Here is a 14,215-nt window from a genome sequence, read left to right on the forward strand (position 1 = left end):
TGTTGTGCCCGGCAGCACTAAAACATTTGGACCCCTCCTTTAGTGGCAGCTGCACGCACTGCAGTGTGGTGTCTTCTGACACCTATCACATGGTGTGGGGCGGCCCCTCCAATCCGGCCATTCCCCCCATCCCAAACCCAACCCGGGAAGACTGGGAGGCCCAACAAGCCTTAGTCGGGTGCGCCAGGGCGGCGCCCTCCGCCATTGGCGTGCCATTCCAGTGATCTCCATCTGGTGCTTCTAAGGATCGGTGCCTTACGGGCTGATCCAAATATACCTCTTGTCCCTTCCATATAAATGTTTTGACCGCCACCACTCCGACGATATTTTTCTTTGAAAAGTTTATTTACTTGATATGTGATACTTAGAAATTGCTGTCCGGAGAGTTTTCGGCTGCACATGAGAGAGAGAGACATTACCGTATTTACTCGCATATAGGTCGACCTTTTTTCAGACATGTTGCGCCTAATTAGTTATCGATCTATATTCATGACCAAAGAACCTCGACCTATATTCATCACCAAAAAGAGAGAGAGAGAAACTATATAATGAAATACAGAGAATTTATCCGGCGTTTAAAAATCACTGGCATGCTACTCTGCGTAGGCAGGGGAATCTGGGAGATAAAGACAGAAGGAGAGCAGTGTGGAAAAGGTTAAAAAAAATTACCGACGATTACGTTACTTCCTATCGCGAAATTTGAGCGCAGCAAATAAGCTGTTTCACCTTTTCGATAGATTGAGGCAAAGAAATCGAGCAACACATGTATGCGCTATCACAGATTTTTTTTTTATTTTTCACACGTATTCGCAATTTCGGCTCGGGCGGTGCACATATACAGATCCGCCGCCACCGATCTGGCTCTCTGATTGCCACCGCACAGGGATTGCATTGGAGGAGGAGCGAAGAAAGGAATTAAGTTCGAGCCGGCGCTTTGACAACCGGAGACTCGCAGGAAGAGGGGGGAGGGGGGCGGCGTGTACACCCAGCGGCAAACGATGGGGGCAGAAGCGCGCGCAGCAAGCGGACAACACGATAAAGGGAGGAGAGAAGAGATAGCAGCGACTGACTGATGCCGCTGACGCCGATAGCGCTGGGGGGATGAAAGGGGGGCGGAGCTGGTTACGAGGCCGACGCCGACGACGACGCGTAACACTGGAACGGACGCCAAAGAGCTGCGCTCTAAAACGAAGATAAAATGCAGCCATGGAATGGGTACTAAGTATGCAACGGTGAGTATTAATGTACCCTATGGAATGATGGAGTGTATAGTCAGGTGAATGGGCTGACGAAGTGCACTGCATGAAGAATGCATGAAGGTAAGGTGCAGGTGAATTTAGAGCTTATCGAGATGTCCAATGTCTTTTAAATGTGTAAATAGAAAGTTCATTGCAAGTCTCTGTTGCCTAAGGCTGGCTAAGGGACCTAAAATTTTGTCCATTGTTAGGGGCACCGGGCAGAGCTTCTGCATGCAATGTTCATAGTACGCACGCTCGTTAGCATACGCAGAGCACTCAAGCAGGATATGTTCCACAGTTTCTATCGAGGCACAGTTGTTACAATGCGGACGGTTCATTTGTCCAAAACTGTATCGCAAGATGTTTGTATATCCAGCATTGAGACGAAGTCGGTGGTAAAGTGTTTCCAGATGACGAAGAATTCTGGGTGAGAGTCTTGATCCAAGATGTGGGTCGATTGAGTGAAGAAATTGGTACTGATGAGTCGGCAAACTCAAAAGCCGATACGTTTCTTCGGAAGCAAATCTTTCAGCCATTTGGGACGCATCAGATTTCGTGAAAAAAGGTCGAATGAATCTCCGATGTTGATGGGCCTTACGGGCCGCTTCATCTGCTTTTTCATTAGCCAGTTGCCACAGTGAGCAGGTACCCACTGAAATGTTATGCAGTGGCCTGCGGCAATAGGTAAATGATGTAGATACCCGATGTCCAGGAAAACTGGCTGGTGATTCGTTTTCTTCAGCAGGTTGGCCAGGATTTGCAGAGATGCTTTTGATAAAGCAACCATAACCCAACGGAAGGTGGTTCGGCGCAGGATGTAAGAAACAGCTTCCTTAATGCCGTGAAGCTCAGCTGTAGTAGAGGATGTCCTCCGCTGCAGCCGGTAAGAAAGGGCATGGCCTGTTGAGGGCACATAAAGGCCACAAAAAGAGGTTTCTTTAGTAGTTGAACCACCGCTGAAGATATGGGTGTTCTGCATATATTCCTCGGTTAAGTAGGCGAGAGTAGCTTGCAGAAGCGCTGCCTGTGGCATGCGGCTCTTTGCATTCACACCTGGTACAATCTTCTTCGCCTTTAGAGGAGAGAGTGTCCATGGAGGAAAGGCCAAAGGTAGTTGTTTCTATGTCTGATTAATAGTAGCGAGGGGCAGGAGCTGCACTGCCTGGCCAAAGCTAGAGTTGCTGTTAGTTAGGTGGACACGATGTAGGAACTGCTTCTTCCCTTGCAGGACATGGCAGAGATGGGTACGCATAGTTTTCTGGGCGGCAATAACCTCTAGTGAGAGACATTCAGCCTCCGCTACTGTTCCTGATGTGGAGGAACCCTTTGGGAGGCCAAGGCATAATCGCAGGCAGTTGTACCGTGCTGCAACGAGAGTTTTTTTTCTTGATGTAGATTATCTCTGAAGCACAGTAGCCCAAGGTTCCCTCAACGTAGACTTTTTCAAGCAGAAGCAATGAGCAGCAGTTCCTACCCCACCGCATTCCCGCCATGAACCTGAACACTTACGATGCTGCAGTGATCCTCTCGCGGAGTTTTTGATCTGAGGTGACCATGACAGATTATAGTCGATTACAACACCCATGAATTGCTGATATCTTACATATGGTAGCGATCGTCCGCCTAGGAGCAGCGGATGTCGGGTCATCGTTTTTCTTCTAAACGCCCTTGCAACACTATTTTCTGGCGAGAGACAAAGACCTCAGGAAGCTAGGTACATCGAAACGTGCAATAGCGCTCGCTGAAGACGTTGCTGGGTAATATAGCGCGAACGTGATGCGGTCCAGATGCAGATATCATCAGCATAAATCGTTATGCGTACCCCTCGCGGAAGGTTTCTTCTTATGTGTATGAGGACAATATTGAACAGGAGACGGCTGAGCACCGCTCCCTGTGGTACGCCCCTCTCCACTGCGTGAAAGCGTGTTGGACCGGCTGGAGTGGCCATAAAAATTTGCCGTTCTGTTCTTTTAAACAATGCCCAATCCTATTGTATAGCTTTGCTCCACGGCCAAAACTAGCAAAGGCTACGAGAATGGCATGATGAAAGACAGAGTCAAAGGCAGCCTTGATGACAATGAAAACGACTGTCGGGATGTACCCAGCCTGAAGGTACTCCTCAAGTGATGAGACGAGGGTGATGATATTGTCAGTCGCAGACCTGTTTTGACAGAACCCTTTCATTTCCTGGGGGAAGTCATTTTGGCTTTCCAGAAACCAACCAAGTTATGCGTTTGCAGATCATGTGCTCCATGAGCTTACCTACGCAGCTCAGTAGGGCAATGGGCCGGAATGATGCGTAGCTTGTTGGCTGCTTACAGAGTTTCAAAACGGGCACAATTTTCGCCAGCTTTCATTCCGTGGAGACCTCACCAGCCATCCAGGAAGAATTGTAATACTCCAGGAGTCGAAGACGGGAGGTGTGGGGTAGCTTTGCAATGGCGTTATAGGTCACCTTATCATGACCCGGAGACGTCTGTCTGTCTGTCTCCGCTATAGCTGTGGATAGTTCTTCAGTTGTGAAAGGCAGGTCTAACGCTGGCACTGCCGCCTTTGGGATGCCTGATTGACCATCTGCAGAGAGTGCCCTGACCCTGCCGACAGTAGCCTGCAGTATTCTTCTGAGACTTCTTTTATAGATTTTTGTTCGTGAAGGGACAGTGGGAGTTGTTGAAGTGGCGTACGCATACCTCTAACTATCCGCCAAATATTGGTTACTGGTTTGCTCACATCCAGCGTAGAACAAAAGTCACGCCACTTTTGCCGACTGAGTTTATCCATGTATCGTCGAATGTGACGTTGTGCCCGTCGGCATGCACGTAGGTCATCGAGGCTTTTTGTGCGCAGAGATTTCCTTTCAGCTCGCCTGCGTATAGCGCAAAGCCTTTTAAATGTGTCATCATTTGAAGGTAGGCTATCATTTTTAGCTGTAATTTGTGTACTCGCTCTCAGGCAATACGCCATTGTCGGTGCTAATTCCTCATTGCGAGTTGCCGCAGTAACTCCTCTGCTTACAGCGTCCTTGTATGCGTCCCAGTCTGTAGATTTTATAAGGAATTTCTTTGGGTTCCTCTGCGCACGGAAAGCCGATATGAGGATTGGGTAATGGTCGCTTCCGCGTGTCTCCAAATCAGTGCACCAGCCAAAGTTGTGGGCGAATGAACTTGTGACAAATGTCACGTCGATGCTGCTGGTAGTCGTCGGGCCTCGGAGGTAGGTGATGCAGCCGTCATTTAATGGCTGAACTGAATGCTTGGAGAGAGGGTTTGAAAGCTTGGCACCTTGGGCACATGTATGTGAGCTGCCCCAAATTTGATTATGAGCATGAAAGTCTCCGCAAATAATATGCGGTGAGGGCGTCCTTGCTATCAAGTTTTAAAGTCTCAAAGCATCAAATGGCGTGTCTGGCTCAAGATATACTCCAATAAGAGTGTACTGTTGTCCGGCAATAACTGTGACAGCGCACATGTATTCATTGTCGATGTGAGGCGGGACATCAACCGATGAGGCCGGGATATCCTTGCGAAAGCCTACCAGCAATCCGCTGACGTTATAAGGTCGTTGCGAATGATAGAAATAGTATCCGTGCAGTCGGAAAGTTTCCTCGACGCGCGATTCACAGATGATTATGAAGGGGAGGCGGTACGCTCGCACGAGCTGTCGGAAATCTGAGAGTTTAGAGCGTAGCCCGCGAGCGTTACCAAAGAGAGCAAAAGTAGCGAGCTAATGGAGTTCTGTTGTCACACCCACCGTTTCAAGCAGCGCCGGCTACACTGGCACTATACTTTGTATGGTCGCTTTGAATGGCAGGAGATGTTAAAAAAAAATAAATTGTTGTAAGCGCCGAACCCGAACTTTCCATGACCCAGGCGGGAATGCACTTCTAAATGCACGCACCGTGTCCTCTGCGATCAGCTCCGGCTGCGAGCAACGGTGCGCTTGATCGCGGAGCGTTTGCTCGCGGAGGCCACCTCGGCGCGCAGGAGCTTCCAAGTGCCGTCCATGGATGGCGCCCGAAGTCGCAGTCTTCATCATCATCATTCCGGTGCACACAGCAATTCGCTGTGTGCACCCGCATTGCTCTTTCGCTCATTTCTGCGGTCTTATCGTGGTAGACAGCATAGGAAGCAATATATTTTGGCGTATAAATAGGTACCAAAACCAGTGTAATATAGTTTATAGAGAGGTCGGGATGAAAACAAGAGCTCCGGCATCCATGTAGAAGCCGTAGTCACACATAACACAAACATAAAAAATGAAAAAGTTGCGTCAGTTAAAATACAGCAAAAGTGGTAGTTCAATGGGTCGACTTATATGCGTCGACTCTTATTTGAATATTTTTTTTTTATTTTTTGGCGAGCACAATGCATAGGGGTCGACCCATATTCGTGATCGACCTATATGCGACTGAATGCGGTAATTAATAAAAGAGAGGTCTGCCTGGTTATGGCCAGAGCATGAAACTTCAGATGGTGCATATGAGTGTGCTCATTGCGACACTTTCCATTTAGTTATTCGATTGCTTTACGTTTATTAATACGCGTATATTTATTTATAAACTCTATTTGCTAGTTCACTCTTCCATTGTTCCCTCTGCTTACTGCTTTTTCCGTGTGCCGTTGCACTGCTTCACGTCCATCATGAGTGCATGTTCAAGAGGAGCTTAATCCCCCCGGCTGAGGTAAAATACGTAAAAAACATAAGTGTTCACTGCGCTCGCGACGTTCTCTGGTTACAGCTTTATTACTTGAAATGCTGGCGGAGTGCGGAAAAAGAGTGTCGCAGTCCCAAAGCAATCATTTTAGAGACTCAAATAGTGAAAGGCGACAGCCGTGCATAGGAGCTGACATCACGGCAAATGCAGGCGTTGCGGTAGACTGAGGCGGGCAGCATTGTTGACACCGGTCGAAGCGGGCACGCTGACTCTCATTCAGCCCACCTCGCAGATTTGCCCCAAAGCGATGAGCTGACCAGGCAACTGGACATCGCGGATTTGTGAATGGACGTATTTGGAGAGGATTAAGCATAATGTTTTATTATTATCTTCAACATGCACCAACTTCTGCGAACGCTAGGCGACTCACTTTAAAACGGCAAACTCTCCGAGTGCACGGGCGGAACTTTAATGTCCCCTCTCAGGATCCTCCTTCAGCGCGACTTTCCAGAGTGTCGATCATTGGCTGGTGGAGGAAATTCGTCGCTCGGTAGCCGAAGGGAAAGTCTATGTGGCGGAAGTCCGCTTGCGGTAAGATATTGTTGAAGAGCAGCCTTGAGCCCAACCTCTCTACCAGGCTAGCTACGTCGTCTGGGTCAGCGAGTGTGTCTCCTTTGGCCGAAAACAGTGCCACGGGAACGGTGATGTGCTCCAGAGGGTAAGCAGGAGGCCTGGTCTGAAAAAATAACCACGCCCAAAGTGTTTCATTAGGCACAGTCGTTACCTATGAAGAAAAAAAAGATTTCACGAACCAAGTAAATACTTAAGACATGCAAAAAAAAACAAAAGGGCATCCATCCAAAACCGTCACATTTCCTGGTTCATATCTAAGAAGCCTATCTCTTTATTCGGTACATTTTTGACATTGACATTTGGTACCACCTATGTCACACAGATTGGTCGCTGCTTACATGGCGGATTAAGAGAGCGCGCAAACAATGTCCCAGATTATACCAGCCACGCAAGAGACAGCATGGAAATGCAGTCCTCAGTGCCAACAACGAAAAATGCTTGGCACGTACGCAAGTCAACGAAAGCGAAACCGAGCGCGCCATCGCGTCGCTTATCGTAGAAAGAGATACGGTTCTTAGACATGGACCAGTAAGCGTGACTGTATCGGATTAATGCTGTCTTTCGCGCCTAATAATGTGAGGTGTAAGTTCCGCGCTCTGTATGTCGCTTCTTACCTTCTTGTCTTGTTTTTCACGCCATTTCCTCGGTATCATAATTAGCCTTGTTTGTGTAATTCACGAAGCTTCAAGGCAGCAGTTGTCTGGTTTGGTTTATGCGGTTTAACGTCCCAAACGACTCAGGCTATGAGAGACGCCGTAGTGAAGGGCTCCTGAAATTTCGACCACCTGGGGTTCGTTAGCGTGCACTGCCATCGCACAGTACACGGGCCTCTAGAATTTCGCCTCCATAGAAATTGAACCGCCGCGGCCGGGATCGAACCCGCGTCTTTCGGGTCAGCAGCCGAGCACAATAACCACTGAACCACCGCGGCGGTCAACATTTGTCTACTGGGACAGCAAGGACGTGCAAAATGGTCAATAGAATCGATCACGGCTAGATGGAATTATTTTGTATATCGGGAAGTGCGAACATACTCTTTGAAATTTCCGTGGAAAGTATAACACTATTGTTCACGTTTATCGAGCTCAGGTTCAGTGGGACAATCAATACCTCGTGGTCCTGCAATTTACGCTTTCCCTAACGGCGCTCATTGATAATTTTCAGCGCGTGGAGAAGGTTCGGTGGGCAACCTTGGGCACCTACTGGCAGAGCTAGGGCTCTGAAACTGTGGAACGAGGTGAAGTTGGGGTGTGGCGGAGAATGGCCTGCTGTCTGTGCCCCTCATTTTCCATGCCACATCACCGCCATGAGGTGTAGCGGACGTACTAACTAAAGAATAGCACCCATCTTCACCTGGCGTGCTTCATAGCTTTCGTGAAGCAGAAGGGCAGAAGACAACTGTAGTTAAATTTTAACTATAATATTGTAGTGTTCGTTGTATTCCCTATTGAAAAATCCGGTATCGCGGGAAACCGAATTTTACCGCAACATATCGGTTTCATACCGGTCCGGTATCACTCTCATACCGGCGAGACCCGTCCGGTTTGATGGCTAAACCGGTTCATACCGGTCCGGTATCGATCCCAAACCGGACAGACTGCTCCGGTACGGAGCTCATACCGGACAGTCCATTCCCGGTTCGAAGCTCAAACCGAACAGACCAGTCCGTTACGGAGCTCAAACCGGACAGACTAGTCCGGTACGGAGCTCAAACCGGACATACCAGCCTGTATTCAGAGCGATATGTGCTGCGGTTTTGGTGCTTGGTCTGCAGATTGACTGTTGTATGCCAGCAGATATTTTTTTAGGGGAAAGGGGGGGGGGGTTCAGCGTGCGCATAAGTGCGATAATCAACACATACATGGTTTTGTTGAAAGGGCTAGGAATACAAAAGGGCTAATCGTGAGCTTCGCAGTGGCAAAACATGCAGTTTGTGCATGAAAGGTGGGGGCTGCATGAAGGGGATTTGGCCGGCAACCGCCATATTGGTTTCCCGTGCAGCACCCTGACAAAGCCAGGGCGGCTGTGTGTGGGTAAACAGCTAGTATACATCCGTCAGCAGCCTTCGTAAGTCCTGCGCAGATTACTCTGGATTTCACAGTGCAGAACTTCACGACTGGCTGATAAACATGGCGAGCCTCCGGTGACTGCGCCAGAGGCTCCAAAAGGTTTGTTACTGTCGCGTTCATTGCAGCAGCTTTCTTAATGTTCACTAGCGGCAGTCTGTAGCGACGCATCGATGAATAAAGAAAATTCTTGGTTTTCGTGCAGGAATTCTTTGCACTTCTTCATCAAACGGTAGTCCATTGATAACGCAACTTGTCCAAGCGCCATCGCGAGCGGCCCCACCCTTCACTCTATCAGGGAGACATACTAATCAAAAATCGCCCAGAACATTCCTATCGACGAAGAAAAGGTTTATTCAACGGAGCCGGCAGCTTGGGGTGTTCCCTTAAAGGCGACGCTTCGTGCTAGCTAAAATATACAGCGCTCGAGAGAACAAAATAAAAACAAAAACCACCTGTAGAAACCTTACACGAGTAACCCGTCGTTGCGCAATTTTTTTTTAAACTTTTTTCTTTTCTCTCATCACCGCCTTCTCTGCTTTTCCTGGGTCCGAGTCGGTCGCAACCAAAAGCCTGCTCACCCCTGGTTTTTCTGTCGGCCTTTGTTCCTTCCCCTTGGGCTCCTCTGTGTCTGTCCTACCCCTCCCAGTGCCGTTCCCCGAAACGGCGCGGAGGCGCTCGCTCTACAACCCACGACCGAACATTTTTTTAAGCCGCCCTCCCGACCATGCTCCCCGAGAGGCTTCCATGAAGTGGCGAGGAAGTTCCGATTCTGCTTGTTCACTGTGCCAGGTCGCTGCGCGGTATGCAGAAGTGCTCCCCCACCTTTCCTGCGTTTGTTTGGAACACGTTTTTACTTCTCTCCTGCGGCTGGGTTGAGTGTCAAGCGATGAAGGTATCTGCGAAAACACGCTGGCACTCGCTCGTTGGCGTTGAATTTGTGTTATACAATTTTTTGCGCCTTTCTTCGTGTTGCCTTGATCAATCCATGATCAAAGATGACATCGCCTTTTATGCGTACGTCCAGTGCAAATATGGTGGAACCCTAACATCCTTGTCTCAGTGATGAATGACTTCGCTCCGAAAGACGTGAGTGGTGAACATTTGACCGGTGGAGGGCACGGCGGTGAAGGCGGATTTTATGACAGCGACGTCGTGCTGCTAGGACGTAAGTACGCATTTTAAATCACTCTGTTCTTTAAGTACTGCCTCCGTCTCGGTTATATGCTCGGCGTCATTAAAAACGTTCTAACTGACCAGTGTCTTTTTAACTAAAACTTTGTAGATTGCACAGCGTAGAGGGACGAAATAGCGCAAAATTTTCTTTCAGTTACATACCGAAATTGCTTGTCCTTCATGATAACACGACTAAACTAAGCTTTATAGTTTGTATTCTTTCTTTACAGAGGCATATGGTGTATACGTGCGAGAGCAATCATCGATAAGCGTCCTGAGGGGGAGCGGCTCAAGACTTTGAACAAACATCACGCATCGCATCGATGCTGCGGTATGTGCCGTAAATAATGGAGGATGACCACGCAAGCATCGGAATCGTCCGAGCAACCTGTTTACACACCAACAATGTTACGACGCAGATTTGCAATACATTATTGACTCAAATATGGAAGGCGTGAGGTACATTCACGATACTGAGCATTCCCAATGCTCAGGGCCTGGCGTCTTGAGACGCCTGGCTTGTCTGTGGCTTGTGTGGGCCCACGAGGGCCCGCAATTCAGAGCCGCGTTTGTGCTACTGGGGTATGCATTTGTAATTATTGCATACAGGTCCACCTCGGGAATGAAATTTTTATTCCTTCGGCAACGTGGGCAGCAGCTATGGTGGCACCCAACGATTCGCGTTTCTACAAGGACGCAGCCATTGGACGACTCCACAACTCCTCGAAAGGAGCGTTACAGGGCAAGCTTGCCATCGGAACCTGAAGTCAGAAGCCTCCACAGTGGGCAGAAAGCCAATGACCCCTGAAAAGCTACAAGCCATTGGCCGCAAGTTGCATGTCACAGTGCTCAATGCATTATGTTGCGTGTCAGTGCCCAATTAAAAGATAAGCTGGGGGCATTATGTACTACCAATCATATTTCTTTTCTGCAGGTGCTTTTGACTACTTCATTGGCCAGCACCCTGTAGAGACCCCAGCGCCGGTAGATTGTCGCGAAGAGTTAAATAATTACCTCAGTGACCTGGTTCAAGACATGCGAAAAAAATAAACATCTTTTGGAGTTTTTGATGCATTATAATACTCACGAAGCTACCAATACTTGGTAAAAGCTGGGAGCAAATTACACAATTGCACATCGACTGCAATACGAGTCGCTGATAATCGCAGATTACCAGTTTCTGAGGCTCTGTATATTGCAGCATTTGGCATATACACTTATGGCCCCAGTTTTTGGGCAGATTTAGTCCAAGTGGGATATATTTGAAGCATTTTATTCCTGCCTTTGTCCTGTGATACAGGGCCCTCCTGTATAATACGGGCCTAGCCTGTAGAATACAGGACTGTCCTGTATGCCTGTATGAATTTTAAACCGGAACCGCATACCGGGTTATTGTACAGGATTTGCGATACCGGATTACCGGAGTATCCTGTACAAAACAGGAGAGTCCTGTATTATACAGGACTGTCCTGTTTTATACAGGATATTCCGGAAATCCGGTATCGCTAATCCTGTACAATAACCCGGTATGCGGTTCCGGTTTAAAATTCATAACGGATTTTTCAGTAGGGGTAGCAGACCTTTATTCAGAGGTAATTTACATGCCAAGCATACTGAAAGTGTACCCTTACGATGATTAGATATTTTACGCTAGGCAGTCGCAAGTTCTCCAAAGCACCGTCAGCAGAGAGCAGGTCGCTGCAAGAAGGACGTCAATGGCAACGGTGATATTTATTCTAGCTTCCACGTTGCGGATAAGCTTATAGAGATTTTTTGAAATATCGAAATATTATTATACATCGAAATAATTCGCGAATCCATTGGATATGAATGCATCTCGGTTTGACAAGTGGTTTCTGCAACCGAATTTTTAAGGTCAGTGCGTGCACAAATATGCTTACAATGCCGAATGCGAGCGCATTCCGGGTAGTTGGATTCCTTAATCATATCAAGAAAATATATTTTAGCACTGCCTATTCGATTATGGGTAAAAGTCGTTTTGATTAAGTGTGAAGAAGGTGTACATGGGACATGGGAGACGCTGTAATGAAAGGCTGCTTTGAATTTCGACGCGCTAGGGTTGTTGACCATGCAATACATCGCACATCGACCATTTGTTTCTGTAGTTTGGCCTCATCAAAATAGGGCCGCCGCCGCCGAAATTCAGTTTCTCCGCCTTATGCATAGCACTCCAACTCGTAGCCGCACTACGGCGTGGGAGAGAAGTAGGGAAGAGAGAAAGAGCATTATACGGGATGATAGGATTAAAAGTAATCCAGAACCTTGAGGAACAGTGCCCAGAAACATTGCAAACTCATCACTTATTTCTACTTCCGGAAACAAGTGTGTAAACACGTCTTGTTTAGTTACTATGAGTTGTGTTGGGTTTAGTGGCGCATAAGCATCTAAGGCTATAATGCGCCAAGCTGAAGTTACTATGAAGTTTTATTTAAGGTGGGCCCCGAAGTTTATTCAGAATGTTTCAGGAACAAATTCTATCAGCCTCTGCTTTACTGAAAATTTTATAACGCACGCGAATTCACCATACGCGCATTGATGCAGTCTAAAACCTCCAAGGTATGAAAGTCTTCGTGTTACAACTATATTGTCATATGCGGTTCTATAAGATCATGGGTTCAGAAGGGCACAGATGATTGCGTCTACGGTACTGTTTGAAGTCTTAAGGATTTGTCGGCATCGTTATACGGACTTGTCCATGCTCCAGCTACAAAGCTTTCAGGCCTAATATACGTTTGCCCGGCCGAAACACAGCTGCTAAAGAGAAATAAGATTACATTTCGGGATGTTCTTTAAGGAATTTCAACGGACTAAAGAGGGGCCAGGTGCAATCACCTCTTAATGGACGAGCTTGTTTGGTTAGAGCACATGCTGTACATGTTAAGATGATGGTTTCAGGCTGTTTCTTTTTCCTTTCGGCATTTGCAGTTACATGAGAAGCTTAGTGCCCCACGGACACTCTTATAGTTATACTAGCGTTCTCATGGCAAGTGCGTTCTCATCAGAAAATAAACGAACGCAAGCATGGACAAGTCAGCGCTTGTGTTCGTTCGTTTTCTGACTGCGCAGCCATGATTTCTTCTCAGCCATTAACCATCTAGACCGAATCGCCACTCTTCAATGTCATCGCGCTATTTTTGCTTGCACAAGTTGTTAATATCGATAGCCTTCAACAAAAAGCGATATATTAAGTAACATTCTGCTTCAGTTATATGCACGTTCTTCTGATACCAAATACATAATTTCCAGTAATATTTCAACAATATTAGCGTATTTATTATGATAGTATACGCAGCTAAGAAAGAGAATACGTTTACTGATACATGATACGGCCATCGTGGAAGATGTATTGAAGATTAAGTGCTTTTAGAATTTGTAAGAGCTGCAATAAATCAGGGCAAAAATATTTTTCCTCACCTGACCATAGCGCTTCTTATTTTCCATGTACCCGTAGTCATACATGACGAAGTTCTTGGTTCTGTAGACCTGAAAATATTTCCTGTAATGTTTCACAAACTACAAACGAAAGCCACTTGAGATCCTGCACGTCAAGCGCCTTTTTAAAGGTGAGGGAAAGACCTCACGAGGAAATGGTATTATCTGCAGGTGTTGCTGATCATAAATTTTTGATTGGATGTTTGCAACCTGAATTTGCTAAAGAAGTGTCTTACTTGAAATACATTCACTGGTAACCCTCTCAGAGTTATCTTAACCTGAGTAGACAAAGATAATGTTTTTGGCTGTCAGGCAGATATCACCTTCACGGAGAAAAGAAAAACCTGAGGGGTGCAGCCGGTCACGCAAAATGTCATTTGTTTTGTCCTTTGTGAAGCTCAAAACTGACCTTCAGTTTCCAGAATAATTTCTGCCCGTGCAGTGACAAGTTACACAATCTGCGCATGAGTGAATGAATGGGGTACATGCATAAAACATTCAGTTTTGGGGTGTAATTCTGTGGAACGTTTCAAACGGCAGATGAGAGGATTACAATTTATACACAGCCTCTTAGTGAAGCCCGGCACTCTCACTTTAATTTATTGAAGCCTTGTGAGCCCGTTGTCATTACAAAAGTTGGGAGCAAGAACAGTGCATAACATCATATTGATATCAGTTTAACAGTAAGAAAAACAAAAAGCAAAATAACAAAACAGAGCAAAAAATTTAAGAAAGCTAACATTGTTAACTAGGACGTAATTTATTCTGTGTTATTGTTTTCCTCCTTTCTATGTTTTTTCTCTTCTTTTTTCCGCTTTCCTGCACGCCTTAGCTAACAATGTATGTGTAGGAGTCATATTTGTACCTTGCTTGTTTAATTACCTAATGTTCGTTAAATTGATTTAATTTTTTTGTAACCACTCCCCTCTGTAATGCCGTAATGGCCCTGAGGGTATAATAAATAAATAAATAAACCGCCAGGAGCCCCAATAAAA

At 46.7% G+C, this 14,215-nt stretch overlaps 1 protein-coding gene across 1 annotated transcript in view; it reads right to left on the reverse strand.

The window, feature by feature from the left end:
• Positions 1–6,373: 6,373 nt before the first annotated feature.
• The window catches only part of LOC149328416 (lipase lipl-1-like), a 42,657-nt gene continuing 34,815 nt past the window's right edge, over positions 6,374–14,215 (reverse strand). The window contains exons 8-9 of the mRNA XM_089558993.1: positions 13,203–13,271; positions 6,374–6,628 (exon numbers count right to left, since the gene is read on the reverse strand). Of these exons, the coding sequence (XP_089415119.1) occupies positions 6,374–6,628; positions 13,203–13,271 (324 nt within the window). The remainder of the gene's footprint in view (positions 6,629–13,202; positions 13,272–14,215) is intronic.

This window comes from Amblyomma mixtum, chromosome 9, assembly GCF_055824585.1.
Source record: "Amblyomma mixtum isolate Tamu chromosome 9, ASM5582458v1, whole genome shotgun sequence".
Taxonomy (NCBI): Eukaryota; Metazoa; Arthropoda; class Arachnida; order Ixodida; family Ixodidae; genus Amblyomma; species Amblyomma mixtum.